This window comes from Furipterus horrens, unplaced genomic scaffold, assembly GCF_987537825.1.
Source record: "Furipterus horrens unplaced genomic scaffold, mFurHor1.1.pri manual_scaffold_9, whole genome shotgun sequence".
In the NCBI taxonomy this organism is placed as follows: Eukaryota; Metazoa; Chordata; class Mammalia; order Chiroptera; family Furipteridae; genus Furipterus; species Furipterus horrens.
The window spans coordinates 49,836,013-49,858,571 of NW_028327179.1; the positions used below are offsets into that span (position 1 = coordinate 49,836,013).

Consider the following 22,559-nt stretch of genomic DNA (forward strand, 5'->3'; position numbering starts at 1 on the left):
ATGAACACAGTCCAGGGGCAGGAGGGCTGAAGTACATTTTCTCCAGTCAACACACTAGATACAACCATGGTGAGTGAAATTTAGGGAGCTTAAAGACTATTTTTTTCTCATTATTTCTGGATTAATTAAATATTCACATTTGAACCACTTTATACTGAGATTTAAAAAGATTCCACTTATAATATATTTTGTGACAAGTGTATAATTATTTGGCAATAGTTATGACAATTCTAAAATGGCAATAGTGACGGATTTAAATTGGAGTAATGAGAGAAAGAATAACAATGTAAAACTCCATAGGGCAGTTGTTAACCTTGTCGATAGGAATCAACTTGATTTTCACAGTGTCCTAGGTTTTCAGACTTGCCTTCTCAAATTAAGGCCACACATGCCAAGCACAACATGGAAGGCTGCAAGATACTGAGGAATAAAAGGGCCTGCTATAGTAAACATACTTGGCTATGAAAATGAAAGCTGTTTGATCTTGGGCAAGCTACTTGGCCTACCAGAGCCTGTTCTTCAATCTGTGAAATGGGGGTAATTGTGAGGATTAGATGAGATATTATAGGTAACATGGCTACTAAAGACTGGTGAATTTTAGGAAATCAGTTAATGTTAATTCCTTCCTCCTTTTTGTTCCATCTTTGTTCATTCATTTAACAAATCTTATTTTAATGAATGTCACTATGCAAGTTATTGTTCTGTGTGCTGTCTAGGTACAAAACTGATGGAAAATGTTACTGTGTTGTGAAGTCCACATAGAATAAAATAAATTTCACTTACTGATTATTATATTAAGTTAGTAATTAACTATATCAGCTTCAGATCAAAAACAAACAAAAAAATGGTTGCATTAGGCAGAGAGGCTCTTGGGAATTGTTTGAAGAGTTATTCTCAAAAGAATTTGTCAAATTTGTTTGTTTCTGTGTTATTGCCACTCTTGTCATGGTGATTTGGCTCAATTCCATGTTTCACTAATGCTATTCCACATTAATTACTGCACAAACCGGCTGCATTGGGGGGGAATTGTGAAAAGCACACTACTTACATTTAACCCTTCATCCCCAAAGTACTCTTATTAGCTTGGCAAATTATATTCTGGCTTGTTCTACAATATCATGTACCCAGCTATTGGGGGAAACATGACAATAACAGTAATGTGATCCAAAGTGAAGAACATCCCAAGCAAAGGGAATTTAGGTAGACAGCATGCAATTAACCAAGCTGGAATCTGGCCAGAAAATCATAGTTAACATTCTGATTCTTAATAGAAAAAGACATGGGAACATGGTCTAGCTACAAGTCTTACTGAGCTCAGGTTTATCCTCATTAGAAAGCCAGGACTCAAGTTTCCAGACCAGATAGTTTCCAGTACAATGATTTGTAAAGCACATTTCTGGAAAGCATATCTGATTTCCTCTTGTTTGTCTTTATAATCTAAAAAAAGAAAATCATTAAATGAATTGTTGAAACCACTTTCTGGGGTGCTCAATTTCTGAGCACTATAGTAGGCAAATATTACTCTGCCAGGGGGTTATATTCCAAATAGCATTTTGAAAAATGAATTAATCTTTGAGTGTGATCATCTCTTTCACTATTTGTCTTAGTTTTTTTTCCATTAGCCTCAACTGGCATTAAAACTTCAAATTTTCAGATGAGTTATTTATATGTTTTCATAATTTGGAAGTATTGATCTTTATTCTCCATTAATGATTCAATAATTTGTGACAATAGTATTAGGCAGGTGGCAGCAGAAGCCCAGAATGGATGATTCAATTCTTATTTAGGACTGGAGATCTGCCTAGTGTCCACTGGGACAATGAATTTGGCAAATGCATAATGTGTAAGAGCTGTAAGAAAATTAATAAACTCTCTTGTTCTGACTTAATGCTTCTCCTTAATGGGTTGTTAATTTACCCAATAGCTGTTATCTTAATTAAGGCCTTCAGTGTTTGTTAAACTAGGAGATTTGTCATTACTGGATATTTATCAACAATAAATGTTGAAAAGAGAAAGCAGTCTGTTTAACTGAAAGTATAGTAGTAGAGAGAAGGTTAAGATATGACCATTCTAAATTCTCTATACTTAATTACTCCAAATTCTTGGCATAAATTTAAAAAATTTAATAAATTACTTTTTAAGGGAACTTCTTTTAAATACATATGATTAAATCATAGCCTATTATAAAGACAAAATCTTTATAACAGAATCTGTGTCATTTAGCACTGATTTACTTCTCAACACAAGTTGATATAAATGTGTAGAATGTATAACCTGGAATTCTTTGCTAATAACACAACAAACTAGGATAATAAATAGAAAAATATTAGCAGGTGCAGGCACAGCAGTCTGAGTGGGAAGATTTCTTTAAAATTAAAAAAATAATTGCAAGTAACAGTACCTGTCTCAAAGTGATCTGCATTTAATCTGTGGGTCAATTCTGAGTTGACAGAAGTCAGTGATTTATGCCTTCACAAGCTGAGAGTAACCAGCGTAGCTGAGCAGCTACAAATTTTATTAATGGTGAGTGAGCAAAGCACTCTTTCTCTCCCTTACACACAAACGCACACAAACAGATATCAAGTAGTCATAGATCATTCATATTTGCAAAATACATATTTTGGCTACCACTAAAGATGAGAATGAACAAACAAAAAAACAAGAAAAATGAAGCAGCTGCTTGACCAATATTCGCCTCCACGGCATAATGATCCATTTGGAAACTGCTTCATGGGGTACTACCATTAAAGGATGAGGGGAAAAAACCCACAAACTGAAGTCTGCTCACAGCTCTTTCCTAATCATTTGTCCCTGGGTTCTCTTCTGAGTACTTCACTGCAGCTTTTCTCTTTGATGGTGAGTCATGGAAAGTAGGCAGCTGCAGCAGCTTCAGGCTGACCCTTCAAAAACTCACATTTAGTGTTTTCCTTGAACTTAAAATTAAGGATATTCTCAGATTGCAGGATGTGTCTGGGGAGTTGGAAAAAGATGACTTTGATGAACTTGTTGAGATGTTTCAAGAATGATTAAGGAAAATAAAGCACTAAACATCCAAGGTCTTTACAGATACCAAATATTCATCTACTATAGATATAAACCTTGGATGATACATAGGGTCTTTCTCATAGTGCTGGTATCTACAAAGCATTCATAAAATGTCATCATTACTACTATTCCTATTATTATTTATTACTATGATTACTGTTATTTATTATTATTATCCAGTATCCATGCTACTACAAGTATCATCCTGGATATGAGAATCCTATGCAAGGTGAAACACTGATTCTTGATACTATCGTCGTCGTCGGCAGCCATCCGTCTCGAGAGACGATGGTGTAGCTTCTTAAGAGTCTATCTGCACCGTCGAGAATGGCTGTGCAGTCCGACTCGGGAGTGACACGGTATCTGTCTCCTCCCGTGTTGAATCGACATTTTGCGATGAAGCTACAGAGCCTGGGCAGGGTGATATGGAGGGTCTGCTGTTGCCCATGCAGCAGACCCCCCCTCTCTTCGCAGCTGAAGGATCCAAGGGAAAGACGGAGTCAATACAGCTTGGGTTCAGGTGCGCCGCAGGAGTTGCCGGTGTTGACTACAACGTCAAACCGCCTTAGGGACTCCGGCTCCTGATTTTCTGTCGGGGTTTACTCCCTTAGCCTTTCCCCTGAAGAGGTATGCCGCAAGGCAGTGGAGGTTTTTTGGAATCAGAGTTTTCCTTCTCTGATGTGCCCTGACTGGAAGATCTTGTTAGTACCTTGTAAAATAGAAGTGACAGTTGGAACTCCTGTTTAATTTCTGATCTTTAAAAATAAATTTTTTATTTATTGATTTTAGAGAGGAAAGTGGGTAGAGAGAGATAAACATTGATTTGTTCTTCCACTTCTTGGCGCATTCACAGGTTGATTCTTGTATGTGCCCTGACTGGGGATCCAACCATCAATCTTGGCATATTGGGAGGACACTAACCAACTGAGCCACCCTAGTTTCTGATCTTAAAAAGAATGCTTTTAAATGATTATCATTGGTCTGAATCTTAAGGTGGCAGCAGTGGTAGCAGGTGCTCTTCGAGTCTTGATACTATATATAACCTCAAAAGAAGGGGCCAAAAAATGAGTTCATTTCCTTTAAACTCTAATGGCAAAACCAAGACCACTGTCACCGAGTTGGAGCATCAGAAGTTGCCCTGAGATTAATCATTTTGCCACTACAAGCAGGAAGAATGTGCCTCCCATTCTTTTTTTTTTTCCCCTAGGACACCGAATTGGAACCTTTCTTCACCAAAATTTTTCTTTTTTTTATTTAAATAATTTTTATTTTTAAATTATAATTGATGTACAATATTATATCAGTTTCAGGTATATGCCCCAGTCAGTGACAACATTGCTCTACTCAGCAGAGCAATAATTTAGAATTGAAGGACATATAAAGAGCTTCCCAGAGAAGAAAAAGCTGAAGGAGTTCATCATCACCAAACCAGTATTATATGAAATGTAAAAGGTTTGTTATTTTTTAAGAAGAAGAAGAACAAAAATATGAACAATAGCAATAAATACATATCTATCACCACTGAATCTAAAAAGCAAAATAAACAAGAAGAACTGAAATAGACTGATAGATACAGAGGACATTTTGACAGTTGCCAGATTAGAGGAGGTTTGAGGGCATGGGTGAAAAAGGTGAAGGGACTAAGCAGTACAAATGGTAGTCACAGGATAGCCATGGGGATGTAAAGTTCAGCATAGGGAATATAGTCAATAATATTGCAATAACTATGTACTGTGTCAGATGGATACAAGATTTATCAGAATGGTCACTTAGTGAGTTATATAGTGCCTTCTATTATAAAATGTGGCACAAACACCCTCAGCCACCTGACAGAGAGAGGCACTGCCACACTGATGGCAGCCAGTATGGCAAGAACTATTCTCACAACTTCAAATGAGCTGTCAGAAATCATATACAAAAGTTAAAAGAAGAAAACTTCTGTAAAAAAAGGCAAGTCATCACAATCAATATCTAAGACAGGTAATTCAATATCGAGAGGGTTTCAGGCTCCTTGCCTTGCTGAGTCCATGATCTGCTACTCTGGGAGATTGCTAATGGGGATGGTGCTTTGGGAGCTTTAGGACTTGCAGCACTCTGTTTATTGGCATTTAGAGCCTCACCTACTTGGTTAGGGATTTGTGGGAAATAAAAAATCATGATAGTAATTAGAAGCATGAGAACGTGGTGTGCCTTTTCTTCAACATGGGCAGGTTCTGTGAAAAAACATAGGAAGATGAGTCAGGCAAGGCCACGAACTTGTGAGAAGGGAGGAGAAACCTGACGGCTGTATGGGAAGAAAATATTAGTTCTGTAACCTCTTATAGTCCTCCAAAAGCAAAAAGCACAATAAATATAAGGCCAGATTCAGTGTTAGAAACTGTTTCTGTTACTCATCTATTTCATATTATTAATAACTATAGAGCCAACAGTTGGTAATGGCCTACTACCAACCCAGGGCAGATTTAAACTGGTGTCCTGTAACTGCAATTCCCCAGATCACAAAAATTCCTTAAGGTAATTACTCTATTTGGTCTTATGTCATTCTTCCCAACTTGAGACAAACAAGGGCAGGCTTAGATGAAATGGATTAAATATTCCCAAGAAAATTGAAAAAGAAATCTAAGAAGACAAGGAGAAATATGAACTCCAAATGCCAGTTACCCATCTCTTTATTATTTTATCTGACACTCTCAAACATTATTTTCAAACTCATCATCTGGACAGTTTACATACTCACTCCTCTATTCTCTTGTTTTATGAACAGCAGAACTTAAAAATCATTTGTTGTTAATAACAAAAACTACTAATATTAAAACTTCAAATTTTAAGCATGGCATTGAAACTTAATTCCAATGGAAATTATTTTTGTTGCCAAAGGTTACAAATATGAGTATTATTTGTGTCCAATGTAATCAATTTAGTGCATTTCATTTTGATATTACTTTAATGACATATAAGGGTGACATAATTTGTGAAGTCTATATTTTTTCTACCTTGTTTCTTTCCCTTGCCTCATAATTGGAGCTGTCAGCTTAATCCTTGGTCTCTACTCATTTTCCTCTGTATTAAATTCCTTGTGAAAAACTTATTTGTTCTTAAATTTTTCAATGAAAAAAGCATGTATTTATTAAGTCCTTTGTATATGCCAGACACTATCCTAAGGGCTTTACATGTATTTTTAATTTAATTATCATGACATTAGTTGCATGCTGTTATTAGTCCTGTTACAGGTGAGGATACCGAGGAACTGAGAATTTAAGCAACTTGCCTGACACTGCGTGGCTAAAACTCATAAATGGTGAAGCCAAGATATGTACCCATATGGTTAAGCTGATTATCTTAACACTTGTGCTATAGCCAGTCCCAGTCACAATATTTTTACTTGCCTTCAAGTCATCTCTGAATGTGAAATTCATGTTCTTTCCCCATAAACTAGTGCCACACACTGGAGATTCAAAAATGGTTGGAATAGTTCTTGAGCTTAAGAAGCTAACATTCTAACCAGGAGGAGAAAGACATAAATAAAAAAATAAAGCAATGTTGTAAATGCTCTCATAGAGGTGTATGTCCAATGTAACAGAATGTTAAAATGGAACTAATTTTGTTCTGGTTTTCGTTGAGGCTCCGAGAAAATAGGTGGCAACTCCTCCACACTCCAGTGAAATGATGGACCAAATATAAGGACCTAGCAAAAGAAGTGGTAAAGGGGCTCAGTTATCACTCATGTTAAAGGTACGCAAGCTTGCAGATGGTGGAAGTAGGAAGCTGAACAACAAAGACACAACTTCTTTAGAGAGGGTTGTTGGTGAGCTGTGAGTCCCATCGATGCCCATGTCATGGGAGGAGGGTACCTTCTCCTCTCCTCAAGCCTGGTGTACAGGACTTCAAGAATCCCACCTGGAGGTTGTGCTTCATGGGCTTGGACTAGGGCCTGGAGCTTCCTGGCAGGTGGCTGGTTAGGAAGAAGACTGCATTTAAAAGTAATTACTCTCCTTCCAATGGTGGATCCAAGATGACTGTTTACCATAGACTAGGCTTGGACCTGCACACACAAGAGACAACCTAGTTTGTCTAAGACCCTGCCACCAAACCACTTCTTGAAGGAGCAAGGAGCCCCCAGTCATTAGCCAGATGTCCCAGTGGTTAAGAGTAGAAGCAGACAGGAGAGATGTGTCTGCTAACATTAGACTGCTGATTTCTCTTTCTTTGGTGTCTCACCACTCTCATTCTCATTCGCCTCCCAGGCAGGTTACTGAGAACACCTCCTGCCTCCATAAGGGAAATATTCTAATAGTCCTATCTCAAGTTCACTTTAGGTTAGAAGTTAATATGTGAGATGGACCGGTAACTAGGATTGTGAAAATTAAATCAGCTGTGGAAGAGAAAGAAGATACAGAGTTTGATCCGAACTTATTAAATTCTAATGTATAACAATCAGATCAAGAAATATGAAAAAAAAAAAAGGAATCTTTTCACTTATAGCCAGAAAGTGATGGGGAAGAAAATGAGAAGATAATATAACAAATAGATGGATATTGAGAAGAAACAAGAAAACAGAAGCACATCAATTTATATTTACTACTTTTAAGAGCAAAGTCATGTGGTAACTGAGATCAAGACCAAGTCAGTTTCCTGTATTTGAATCCTGGCTCTGCCCCTGGTGAGAGATATATTTTGGACAAGTTACTCAACACCTTTATGTCCACTTTCAATATCTGTAAAATGGGGTTGACATAGTACCTTCCTTATAGGTTTACAAGGATCAAAATATGTGAGATGATATATATAGGGTTGGCTAAAAAATCCATTAAGTTTTTCTGTAAAATAAAAGACACCTTTTTCATTTTAACCAACAGCTTTATTGATATGGATATTTTGACTATGTTGGCTATCTCTTGCTATTGGCTTCTAACAGGTAGAGGCCTGAGGTGCTGCTAAACTCTTCCAACGCATAAGACAGCCCTGCAGCAAAGAATTATTTGGCCAAAATATCAATAGTATCAAAAAACTTCGCAAACCACTTTTGACATATTTGATCCGTCACAGCACCTTCTCCATACACTGCACAAATATTTTCTGGCATTTCAGTTGAGTTTTTACCTTTCTTGAAAAATAAAACATAACATGCTGAAAATGTGTATCGTCTCCGATGTTAAAATGGCTGCACAAAGACTCATCAATTTGGATGTTGTTTTAAATGCATAGTGATATGACAGCTGTCACAATACTATCTAACAACATTGTTTCAAATGAAGTTAAAGACAACTAAGCACCACTAAAGCCGTCTTACAGAAAAAACTAAATGAACTTTCACATAAAGGGAAGAAATGTATTTGCCTTTCTGTGGTTATATTCTCCACATTCAGTCTAGTACATGGCACAGTAGCTCCTCAAAAATATTCATTAAATGGATGAACAAATGTTTTTGTAACAATGATTTGCTATCCCTAAAAGAGAAGGTAGCATAAAAAGAACATTGCCTATTCCTTTATTAGTAGGTTTAGTAAGAATAGTTATCTTAACCCTGGCTGGTGTGACTCAGTGGACTGAGTGTCAGCCTGAGAGCCAAGTGTCACTGGTTCAATTCCCAGTCAGGGCACACGACTAGGTTGCACGTCAGGTCCCCAGTTGGGGGCGCGAGTGATAGGCAACAACACAGTGATGTTTCTCTCCCTCTCTTTCTCCTTTCCCCCCTTCTCTAAAATAAATAAATAAATAAACAAACAAATAGATAAATTATTATTTTTTAAATTATTTTTTTTAAAGAATAGTTATCTTTGTATAAATTGTTTTATCGAGCTTTAGGTATGACAGCAGAGAAAGAACAAAAGAGAGATCAAACCTTAACTGTAGCTCCTGGGAAGAAAAGCCAATTGCCCGTGTCTACTGGATCAAGACTATCTTCTAAAATGACTTGTCTGTGAGCTGAGTTGATGATCAGGATGTTATCTAAGGCCCAGCACGCTTCATACACTTCACCTGCATGAAGATTTTCCTGCTTCCACTGAAACTGGACGTTCTCTCCCTTGGCATCTTCAGGAAGGTAGAGAATGTGGATGATCGTGCTGACATTCGAAGGGGCTCTGGAACATAGGTGAGAGGAATTAGAGCCACTTTAGATCAATTTTGTTTCTTAATTAAGATCACAGTTTCATTAACTTAAAAATATTATATACATTACAGATTAAATACAATCCCATAGCTCTTAAATCTTTATTGTATGCTGATTATTAAGATGTTCATATTAAGTGATGACAATTTAGATATTAAGTCTCTTCAAGAAGTTTACTTTTAACACAAGGCAGGCACTAAGCTAGAAAAGGAATAGTTCAAGAGAAAAGAGCACATGTTTTCATGGCGCCTGTAGAAAATCACAGTGTATCCAGCACAGTTTATTTTATTTGATTCTAAGAAAAAAAGGAGAAAAACTATAAAGTTAGCTTAATTTATGAATCTTATTTTGGAATTTTGGATATATTAGAGATAACTGCTTGCTATGATTCATAATCAGTCTTTACATAATAGTTATTTTATTTCTACTAACCTGATAGCTTTTTGTTTTGTCTATATGAAATGTGAGATTTGCCATGGGAATTAAGAGTTCTATAGTTCTTTATAATATCATGCAGATTAATGTTTTAAAACTTGATGTAATTTAACATTATTTTTATATTATGTGTGTTAGAATCTAGGCCCTTCTATATAATACAGTACTTTTATTACACATTTTATTCTAGCAGCCTAGAAACCTGTTATAGTAAATATAAAGCTAATCCTAGCTTTAGCTAGGATTAAAAGTGGTACGAAATGCAAACTAGTAGTACTCTTGGCTTACTATAAATCTGTTTTGAAAGGACTGCAGAAAAGACATAATTTTCACTTGCCAATAAAGTACACATATATCTGTAGAATTGTCAGTATAGATTATAGATGGTGTACCTTACATTGAGGGGTAATCAATTCTCCCTTCTTTTAAAGTGTTTCATAATAACTATGTTTTTGGCTTCAAAAGAATTTAAAATGATGAAAATAATATATTTTAGTTTTCAGAAGTGATTGAAAATATGTTCATTCTGATCACTAAATGGTAAGAAAAATTTGCATATAATAGTTTGATGCATGACCTAAACTTGAAAATCTCCTTTAGTAAAAAGCCAAATGAAATCAGCTGAATGTGATCTTTATATGTTGTGATTAAATGTATGTGTACATTCACTATTTATCATATCAAAGCATGTAGTTCTTTCCCAGCAACAATTTCAGCTACTACAATTTATCTTAATTATGATATACAACTATTAGAGAAAAAATGGAGGTATGGACAAAATTTCTAATATTTATGCTGCCTTGCTTAAGCCATGTATGTAAATAAGTATTCAATATGAATGCATTTTCATAATAATTACTAGAAATAGAAGGAATAGCAAAATGCTGTGTTATAAAATTGGCACTGCATGTCAGAGCTTGGCTTATACCAAGTATCTTTAAATTATATGTTATCCTGCTAGAGGGGAAGACAGTCTAGTAAAGTCTATGAATTGGAATCACTTTTCTCAGTTTTCGGTTAGACTAGAACTTATATTTGTAATTTTTTTCTATTTTAAATACTACTAAAAACTTCAGATAGGCCGGTTTAGCATTAAAGACTAAGAACCTAATATGTATTGTTCCCCCTAAATAAATCATTTTTTCAACATGAAAATATAGTATGGAAAATAATATATGAAAAAAGACAACTACAAAACTTACAGAAAATGTTCCACTTGAGTTATACTAATTTAAAAAGTAAACCAATCATAATAACTACCTTATAAAAGTTTAAGGTATTGTTTTCCTTCTAATAACTTACCATACTTGAAATAAAATATCCATTATGAATTTTGCTTTATCATTTAATCTATGCGGAATTAGTAAACATAATTTGATTCTTGCTAATTTAATCACATTTTCCAACTTGAATGAGTTTCTTCTTCAAGCATTCTACCTCATTTTCTTATTGAGGTTTTTTTTTAAATAAGTAAAATGTAATAAATTATTACAAGTTGCATCATAACTATGACAATAGAATATTAGAACTGATCTTATAGCAGTTAGAAGGAAAATGACAGAACTAGAGATTAGAAGCCAAAGAGCCAATGGCTATTAACTCACTATCACCACAGATGAGAAGGAATTTAGGTAGTAATCTGATATATTCCTAGGCCTATAAAGCAGGCCATAATCAGGTCACCTAGAGAGGTGGGTGATGTAATTTTTTGGAAGACTCCATCATAAAGGTTATTATTTCAAATGGGCCTTTACCAAAAAATAAATAATATCTAGAGCCATCACTGACAGTGGGAAGTTCCAAATGGAAAATGAATTTTAATAATACCTCTTCAAATAGGGTATATCATGATACGTGTATCCATGCAATTCAACATAATAATTAGAGTACTTTTAACCATAAGGAATAAAGTCAGTAGTAGAATGAAGGTAAAAAGGGGAGGAGAAATCCACCTACGTCAGAATTTACGAAAATACTTTAAATAATAACAAACCTAATTGTCTCAAGCTGAATCCAGTCTGCAGTATTATTCTTGGAATATGATACGTTGATGTCCGGGTCTGAATAACTAAAGCGGCATGAACCTGAACCTGTAAATAACAATATGTTTCAAAGTTAAAAAAACAGCATAAATACATATTATCCATAAATATTTTAGATAATTTTATATCCATTTAGATATCTATCTAATTGTTTCCTCATTCTTCTAACTAACTTGAAACTTCTTGTGAACTTTTCTGATATTATTTGATAAATAATTTTAGGAATCAGAAAGAAGGTGAACAAGCTAAACTGCAGATTTATTTAGAAACACACAAACTTCTAATTTGATTATAAAATAAGCACTTAAGTTCTATGCCAAGAAATACCTATTATATTATAGAAAGGTTGATAATGCATCACTAGTTCTTGCAAGTTAATATCAATTAATAGTGATTGCATTAAATGGTATGTAAGTTGTTACACTGAATGAGAACTAAAAATACCCTTTTCTCTCTGTGTGTTATTTAAATGATGAAATAGTATGTGAGAAACTAAAATATTGTAAATAAAATTCAAGTACTAAATGAATAAGAGCTATGGAAGATATGACATATTATTCTATTATAGCTCAACATTAAAGATTTAAAAGAGGGACATTATGACCCATTGTGACTATTTGGTAATTATTTCCCATTACTATTTTTTATATTGGAAATATTACGACCAAAGAAAGTTTTAAAACTCTGGTAAAGATTGGTTTCTACCTTTTTAATGAATTCATATGATAAGACATAGTATGACTGTACTTTTAAAGATCTTTGGGTACCCAAAACAGTCATGAAACATACGCCAAAAGTTTATTGTAATTGAATAGCAGTGTTTAAAATACTACATTAAAAACAAATGAACCAAAAGGAAAAGACATGGTGCAATTTATGTCTAACCTTTCCTCATCTGCTAGAGGAGTCTTGGTTTCAGCAAATGACATCTGTTAGATTTTTCCATTTGTAGCACTCAAGAGTTTCAAGTTTTAATCAGACTCATTTATTTTATTTCAGTTAGTGTTTAGTACAAGACTAGTTAGTCTGCAATCATCAAAGTTGGCCACGTGCTAAAAGGCCCAACAGCAGTTTTCCTAGATTTATTCTCACTGCCAAAACATAGGTGAGAAAGCATGAAAGGAAAAGTTTTTAAAGAAAAGCTACCCAGTAACCCTGTGCTCAAACAGAAACCTACCTTATGCCATTTTGATCATTACTAAATTCTACTGTTCATAAGCAGCTGCTTAAAATAAATATCAAACTGTGGGACTTGAAATGGAAACTGCCAGGAATATGTGAGACAAACTGCAACACAAACAAGAATAAGGTCTGGCAGACAATCTGTTTATTTCAAAAGAAAAGTCAAATTAGCCTAAAGAATTTAAATGGAATTTATGTGCTTCCTTTATGCTGTATATACCATGTACTCAAAAGCAAATATATAAGGTGAATCCTTGAAAAAGGAAAGGATAAAACAAATGATAACCAAAAATATTCCTTACTGAATTCAATTCCTTATAAATTGTTTACAAACTGAGAAATGATAAGGAAAGCTGATAAACATCAAAATAAAAATGTGGGTATAAATGGGTGGACAAATACTACATAAAGAGATGCTGAGATCATTTGACATTAGGTAAATGTAAATTAAAACCACAGTTTTCCACTACATATTCACTAGAATGGCTACTACCGAAATGATTACCAACACCAAGTGTTTAAAATGTGGAAGACATGAAGTCTTACACATTCCTAGCAAGAGTATAAATTACTCCACATTGGTTTAATTGATAAACTTTTATCTATCAATCTTTCTTAATAACTCTGGTTAAAGTCTTACCAATCTTGACTCATTAAGAAAATAAAGTGACCAGCCAAGATGGAGGCGTAGACAGAGATGCTGTGTCTCCCTCCCCAACTAAGAAGGAATACAACTACATCAAAACTAGAAACAACCAGAAGTTCCAGAAAACCAAACTGCATGGAAGTCCAGCAAACAAAGATATAAAGAAGAAATACTCATCCAGAGATGTAAGAGGAGTGGAGCCGGGGCGGAGAGGACACCGTGTGGTGGCAGCAACAGTGGCAGCAGCGACAGGCCAGTGGAAAAGCACAGTCACACATCTAAAAAAGTCAGGAGGAAAACCTGGGGAGCTTTCCCAGCTCCTCACTGTATCTCACAGCTCATGGTCCCAGCACTGGGGAAAATCAAGCCTCCTTGCTTCTGACTGTGCAGGCTGCTGGGGGTTGGGGTGGAGGCAGAAACTGCCGGTCTCAGCGGAGTCCACTTGTTTAAAGGGCCCCAATGGTCCTAGAATGTCCGCAGACCTACTCACTCTGGGAACAATGGCCAGGGCAGCAAATAGATGGGCGCCAGCCCAGTGCTGAAGTAGGAGAGGTGCCTGGAAAAGGGGCAAGTGTTGGGCAGGTGGCATTGTTCCCTCTTGGACTCCTCCCCCACATACAGCGCCACAACATGGTGAAACAGGTTACCTTGTACTGATGAATTCCTAAGGCCCCACCCCTTACAATGTAACAGGAGTGACAGCTCTACCTGGGACATGGAGGCAAATAAACACAGGAGCCTGTCAGAATGAGGAGACAGAGAAGTATGGCCCAAAAGGGGGAATGGATCAAGGTTCCAGTGGGAGAACTAAGCGACGAGGAGATAGCCACCTGACAGATGAGGAGATAGACAACCTAACAGATGAAGAATTCAAAACACTGGTGATAAAGATGCTCACAGGCTTGACATATATGCTTGAGTATGGCAAACACATAAAGGAAGAAGTGAAGGCTATGCTAAGTGAAAGGAAGGAAAATCCACACAAAACCAATGGTAAACGGAAGGAAACCAGGGTTAAAGTCAATGATTTGGAACATAAGGAAGAAAAAAGTCAACCAGTGCAGAATGAGGAAGCAAGAATTGAAAAAATGAGGAAAACTTCCCAAATTTTATGGACGAGATGGACATACGGGTCCGGGAAGCCATTTCCCAACTCTTTAGTATAAATGCTGTAAGTTCAACATAGAAATTAAAACTGAGATCTAAATGAGTTATGTGTTTGTTTCTTAGCAACACTAGTATGTGTTGGTGGGGAAGAGAAGAGTTTCCTTGTTAAGAAAAAGGTGGCACTCTGAAGATAACAAGACAAATCAATGTAAGAAGATACATTTCATAAGGTCCATGCAATTGCTAGAGTGGAGCTGAAAGTTTGATTTTGCAGTTCTTAGCATCCAAAGAAAACAGAAAATCTCATCAGTTAGAGTTTTAATAGCACCATAAAAAAAAATAATTCCAGTAACTCAAGGGAACATTATGGTTGCTATGAATAGGTCTATGTGCATGCCCACTTTACAAGGAAAGAAACAGTGGCAAAGAGAAGTTAAGAAATTTACTCAGGGACAAATGGGATTCAGAACTGGACAGACCAGAGAGAACTCATGCTTTTGACTACTACTTCACTATACCGCTTCTGATGCAAAAAGCACATTTAATTTTTTTCTATGTAGTGCTACATTTTCACATGGTCAGAACATCTTGGGACAGGATTCTGTGCTGTTACTTCTTCTCAGGCTCGTGACTCAAGGCCATTAATAGCCCTATTTTTGATACAGAGAGAAAAGCCTAAAGGACTAAACCACCTCTAGCCTGAATACCCTGCTAGTCATCATCTCAGTTTTCTCCCAGGTTTCACTGTAGGACAAGATCACAGCAAAACTACACCAAAAAGAAACATCACATTTACTTGGACACCACCTTCTCTGCAGGTTCCCTGATCATTCTTCTCCTTCCCCTGCCCAAACCTGTGGACCCTCCTCCTACATATTCATTAAATCTATACTTTTCTTTTACCATCAGCACCATCTGTCATCCAGATCAGTGTGATAACTCCTAACAGGACTCTCAGAACAAACACAAAAGGTTAACCTTCTAAAGAATGTTTTTGTCACTTGCTTAAAAAATCTATACAAGGGCATTTTGAAAGAGATTAAAAAAATTAGTTGCATTCCCAAAAAAGCAATATTCTATTTCCCAATTTAGACCATTTTAATTGTGTAAAAAGTGTTAACCTGATGTAATATTGCAGTGTGGATTAAATATAAGATACCAATGTAGTTCACACTTGTATTTCAAATAACAAATTCCATAATAGCTTGAAAATCTGTTTCTGAAACAATCATCTTAATAAACAAAAATAATATTTAATAAAAGTCTAAAACAGTACCTGTTACTTATTATTTGAAAATAAAGGAATAAAAAGAATGAAAAGCTTATTCTTATCTGGTGCCTTCCTTTTTAAAAATATTTTTTGATTTATTTATTGTTTTTCTATTACAGTTGTCCCACTTTTCCCCCCATTGCTTCCCCCACACCACCCACCCTTTTTCTCACAGTTAATCCCCACCCTGTTATCCATGTCCATGGGTCATTTATACTAGTTCCTTGACTAGATCCTTCCCCTTTATACCCCCCACCTCCCTGGTCTCCATTAATCTGCTCGTTGTTTACATGCCTCTGGTTCAATTTTGCTCATTTGTGTTGTTCATTAGTTTCCTGTATTAGGTGATATCATATGGTATTTGTCTTTCATTGCCTGGGTTATTTCACTAAGCATAATTCTCTCTAGTTCCATCCACGTTGTTGCAAATGGTAGGAGTTCCTTCCTTCTTTCTGCTGCATAGTATCCCATTGTGTAAATGTGCCACAGTTTTTTGATGAACTCATCTACAGATAAGTGGTGCCTTCCTTTTACTGTTAGAGTCTGATCACTGTAATTCTAACACACACACACACACATATTTAATAACATTTATTTTTAAAAGTTAACAATTACATATAATAGAAAACTGAAAAATGCAAGAAGCAAAGAACAAAGTCATCCATAACCACAAGCAGTTTACAGTTGACATGTCCTAAGTCCCCTGTGTATCTACACAACTATTTTTGTGTAATTAAGATCACAAAGTTATAAATCATGCGTTTCCACGCATCATGAACATTTACTATTTCAAAATCTCAAAACTATATGAGTGTTCTGATTACCAAGAATACACTACACAACTCAATCTGGAAAGAAAAAAAATGCAACCCTGCCTTTCTTGGAGACAAAAATTTCATAAAGGATTAAAAGAGCAACAAACCCCTAGATAAAGATATTGGCTGTTACAATTAAAGTACTGCATTCCCTTAATGTTCAATTAAAAATAGGATAAAAAGCAGAATACACAAAATACAATGCTTCTAATATAATTTACTATGATTTGTACTTTTAAAATATTAGCAAAGAGGCAAGCTTGGAATGAAACACTTTATAATGTATTCCTACAGTATAACCAAGAGATGCACACACATCAATGGTTATCATCACAATGTAACTATGAATACATCCACATATATCCCTCCCTCCATACTTCCTCCTCCACCCATGCTGCCAGCCCAGGGAAGAAGTCCTGACGTCTGTTTCTGAGATGGTTTAACAATTCCATGTCCAAGATGCTGATTTCCTATCAATTGTTAACAGAAAGATATTTACAAATTGGCTAATTCACTAGTTGTACTTTTTATCATATATGGTCACCTCAGGACATCTAAAAAGCTCAAGATGTTGCAAAATAATGAACCTTGTCCACAATAAACACAAGTACTTTACAAAAATGCACATATAGACCTAGGTTATAACCTAAAACTTTCTTCTAGATATAGAGATACTAGCAAAGAGCCCTTCCCTTCACACGTCCTCTTCCCCCCTCCACCATTTCAATGACTAAATACAAGACAATCCTTCCTAAATACTAAGAGAAGGGAATTTATAAAGGGACTGTTTTACTGCCTATACTTTTAATATACTTTGGGTATTAAGACTTATTTATCCTTGAATATATAGCAACATTAACTAAAATGCAACAATGGTTAGACAATCTGAATTTGTCTTAAGACTCACGGGCACAGAACCCTTCTCTCTGTACTTTCTTCCCTCCCCCAATGAACAGTGAGCATTCTCTCTAAGACATCCACATTTAACAATTCCATTCTGCAAATACAATTATTCCTATGAACTGACAGAAAAAAAATACTTAAAGGATGTTACTTTAACTCTTTTAACATATGTTGTGCACTTTCAAGCATTGAGAAAGACCAAATGTTTCAAATAAGGATTTAAGTTTGTTCACTATACACATAGTAGCATTGGATAAACTGCACACAGGAGCTCTAAACTGAATGTGTCTTCTAAATAGGAAAGAACATTCTGGCCTAGAACTCTTCCCTTTCTCATCTCAGTCAACCCCATGGACAAGTATAATAAGCATCTGTAATGCTTAGAAGGTGTTTTAACAATTTCTCTTCCTCAAGTTTTCAGAGTCTTTCCTAGGAATTTAACACAAACTGTACACAATATATTTGTTTACTAACTACTTTATCATACACTGGCAACCTCTGTAACATCTAGAAGACCAGATGTTGTAATTAGGATGTTTGTCATTCATATATACTATATACACAGCTAAGTAAAACAAAATGCACAGGCACATGGGAAGATGGTTAATCTTGCTTAACTATAAACATGCTGGTATAAAGCCCTTTGTACTTTCTTCTCCTTCCTCTCTGAACCAGCACAAATATAATAACGTGTACTGCTCATAGGTGGCTTGATCATTTTGATCATCCCATTTCCAAAACCCAATAATTAAAATTAATTTTAATAAAAGGAAATCTACAAAGGTATTATTTTACTACCTCTACTTTTAACATACTTTTTGCCCTTCTAAACATCCAGAAAGACTAGTGTTTCAAAAAAAAGGACTTAAGTTTGTCCACTATATACACAGTAGTGTTGAATAAACTACGCACATGTAACAATGGTTATATCTGAAAGTGTCTTCTGCATAGGAACGTTATAGTCTGGAACCCTTCATTTCTCCCTATTCCTCATGTGTCACTTAGATGTGATTTCATAATTTCATTTCCAAAAGTCCTTTATAGAAGATGGTTTTTTGATGAATTTTAACACAAAGTGTACAAAATAAGTTAGTTTACTAACTCCACTTTTGCCATATATTGGCAACCTCTTTAATATCTAGAGATTAGATATTATAAAATTAGGACCTATTTGTCCAGTATATTCACAATATATACAGTAAAGTTAAATGAAATGTACATAACATAGGGCAAAGGATAAGCTAAACTAGCAAAACATCTTTTTGTAATTTCTTCCCTCCCACCTCCCTCTAAGCATAGAGTATACTGTTCAGAGAGGTGGTTTAACAATTCCATTTCCAAGACAGTATTTTCTATCTGGTTTTAAAAGCTATTTATAAGAAGTGTTATTCTTCTATATCTACTTCTAAATGTATCAATAACTTCTAAATATCTAGAAAAGCTAGATATTTCATATTAGAACTTACTTGTCCACTATGTACATAGCACTGTTAAAATTGCATACTCCTAATAATGGTTATAATCTGAATTATCTTCTAAAAATGACCATGTTGGCCTGAACCATTCCCTCTCTCACTCCCTTCTCTCCACCACCAACCCAATGGACAAGTACAAGCATGTGTAATACTTAGAGGTGGAACAAATTCATATCCATAAATGATTTACACAAGACCAGCTTTCCTATGAATTTCAACAGAAAGTTACAAAATGTGCTAACTTTACTAACTACTTCGTCATACACTGGCAACCTCTTTAACATCTAAAAACTAGATATTGCAATTTTAGGACTTATTTGTCCATTATGTACATTATATACAACAAAACAAAATGCACATAAGGTACAAAAATGGTCTTATTTGAAAATGTCCAAATATCAATACACTATCAACACTACCTTTTTCCAAGTCTTTGCCTCCCAAACCACTGAACAAATATAGACTATGATATACTGTTCACAGAGGTGGTTTAACAATTCTACTCCCTGAATTCCTATAAATTTTAGTAAAAAAAATATTTACAAAAGTGATATTTTACTAGCTCTACATTTAACATACGTTGGACACTTCTAATCATCTAGATGGACTAGATGTTTCAAATAAGGACTTAATTTGTCCACTACATACACAGTAATTTTGAATAAACCACACACATGTAACAGTTACTCTGAAAGTCTTTGAAATATAAATATTATAGCTTCAGAACAGCCTCCCCCTTCTCCTGTTCCTCTGCCAACCATGTGGGCTATAACGCTCAGATTTTCAAAGACAATCTTTTCTAGGAATTTTAACACAAATGTACAAAATGTATTAGTTTCCTACCTCTACTTTTGTCATACACTGGCAACCTCTTTTAACATCTAGAAAGACTAGATGTTGTAAATTAGGACTCATTTGTCCACTATATACACTCTATAGACAACTAAGTAAAACAAAATACATGAACATAAGGGATAATGGTTAATCTTTCCGCACTTAGAAACACACTCTAACAAATATTTTATTGTAACATTGGTCTGACCTATGAACCACTCTACTGAATTTAAAATTACAATTGAAACTGGCATCAACTTTTATCCCTGATTATATTTAAATAGTACTATGCCTAATATAATTTAGAAAAAAATAGATAAATAACTTTCTACTTTTGTTATAGGGAGTTAAGCCAGGATGACTGATGTGTCATTCAACTAATTAATCAATGAGACAACCAATTACTAAAAGTATTATGTTAGCAGTACATGTGAACTCAAAAGCCTAGTTACTTTCTTGTGATTTAGTCCCACTTTTCTTTGGTTTATTATTTAGGAGAAAATAGTAAATACAGACTATTTGAATAGCATTTCCCACTTAAGAAGCAAACCATCATTTAGTACTGACATTTGCATAAGGCTCTTGCAATGAAACGATGCAGTCTAGTCAGCATGGTTCTTATATTGGCTGTATCTTCTGCCAAGCCAACTCTCACACAATTTAGGCCTCTACTCAATGTCTACATCTTCAGAGGCCTTCCCCTGGCTACCTTTAATATAATGCTACCCTCACTTGCTAACTCTTGATTTATTTTCTTCATTCAATTTATTACTCCCTGACATATTCATTTGGTTGCCTCCTCCCATCAGAATGTTAGGCTCCACCAGGGCAAAGATTTATTTTGCAAATTTTGTGTCCCCAGTGCCTTGAGAGCTGCTTCACACAGAAGGAGGGCTCAGTGAATAGGTGCTGAATGAATAAAATAGATATAGAAAAGACTTTAAAGTCTAGGAAGTGAGTCTTCTGGAAATACAACAATACCATTATTGTTATTGTTGTTGTTATTATCATTATTATTATTATCTCTTTTGTACACTGCTTTTCAGCAGGATAAGGAGACGGGGGTGACCTATAGCCTCTGTTCACCAGTGTAGAGACTTATGCTCCTCTAGAAAGAGCAAGAGGAACAAACAATAGGAGTCAAAAAAATGGGGAGACAGAGAAACAACCTCCCATCAAAAGGAAAGGTAGAATCCCCAGAAAGAGTGCTAAATGAAATAGAGGGGAGCGAACTATCAGATATGGAATTCAAAACATGGATTATGGAGAAGCTGAATGAGCTCAGCGGAAACTTCAAAGAACTCCAGAAAAACTACAAGGAACTCACAGAAAATTACGTGAGCATGAAAAAGGACATAGAAGCTATCAATAAGAGCCAGGAGGAAATGAAAAATACGATCTCTGAATTGAAGAACACAGTAGAAGGAATTAAAAGCAGGCTAGAGGAAGCAGAAGATCGGATCAGCGAGCTGGAGGACAACCTACACAAAAACTCCCAGACAATGCAACAAAATGAAAAAAGACTGAACAAGACTGAAGAGGTTCTAAGACAGCTGCAGGACAACATGAAACGTAATAATATCCGTATCATAGGAATTCCAGAAGGAGAAGAAGAAGAGCAAGGGATAGAAAACCTCTTTGAAAAACTAATGACAGAAAACTTTCCTAACATGACGAGAGAAAGAGTCACGCAAGTCCAGGAAGCACAGAGGGTCCCAATGAAGAGGAACCCCAACAGGCCCACCTCAAGACACATCATAATTAAAATGGCAACATTCAAAGACAAAGAGAGGATCCTAAAAGCAGCAAGAGAAAAACAACTAATAACATACAAGGGTACTCCAATAAGGCTATCATCAGATTTCTCAGCAGAAACACTACAAGCCAGAAGGGAATGGCAAAAAGTATTCCAAGCAATGAAAAACAAAGGCCTACAACCTAGAATACTATACCCAGCAAAGCTCTCATTCAAAATGGAGGGTGAAATAAGGAGCTTCCAAGACAAAAGAAGGCTAAAAGAATACATCTCCACCAAACCAGCAATGCAAGAGATGCTAAAAGGTCTGCTCTAAGAAGATAAAGAAACAGAGAGAGACAGAGAAGAACACGAGTACAAAGGGGAAAAATGACAATGAATAAGTACTTATCGGTAATAACCTTAAATGTAAATGGATTAAACGCTCCAATTAAAAGACATAGGGTAGCTGAATGGATTAGAAAGAATGACCCACATATATGCTGTCTACAAGAGACCCACCTTAGAACAAAAGATCTACACAGACTGAAAGTAAAGGGATGGAAAAATGTATTCCAAGCAAATGGACATGAAAAAAAAGCTGGGGTAGCAATACTTATATCAGACAAAACAGATTTCACAGCAAAGTCCATAAAAAGAGACAAAGAAGGGCATTTCATAATACTTAAGGGAAAAATCCATCAAGAAGATATAACCCTTATAAATATATATGCACCAAACTTAGGAGCACCCAAATATGTAAGGAAACTTTTGAAAGACTCCAAGAAAGATATAGACAACAACACACTCATAGTAGGGGACTTTAACACCCCATTGTCAACAATGGACAGATCTTCGAAGCAAAGAAACACCAAAGATATGGAGGCACTGAACAACTCTCTAGATCAAATGGACTTAGTCGATATATATAGAAGTTTTCACCCCAAAGAAGCAAAAT

General features: G+C 35.5%; 1 protein-coding gene across 3 annotated transcripts in view; it reads right to left on the minus strand.

Annotated features, from left to right (window-relative positions):
• Window positions 1-22,559, minus strand: part of RELN (reelin) — a 650,203-nt gene that overhangs the window by 227,062 nt on the left and 400,582 nt on the right. For all 3 annotated transcript variants that reach the window (XM_090287313.1, XM_090287314.1, XM_090287312.1), the window contains exons 9-10: window positions 11,586-11,682; window positions 8,888-9,128 (exon numbers count right to left, since the gene is read on the minus strand). In XM_090287313.1, the coding sequence (XP_090143439.1) occupies window positions 8,888-9,128; window positions 11,586-11,682 (338 nt within the window). The remainder of the gene's footprint in view (window positions 1-8,887; window positions 9,129-11,585; window positions 11,683-22,559) is intronic.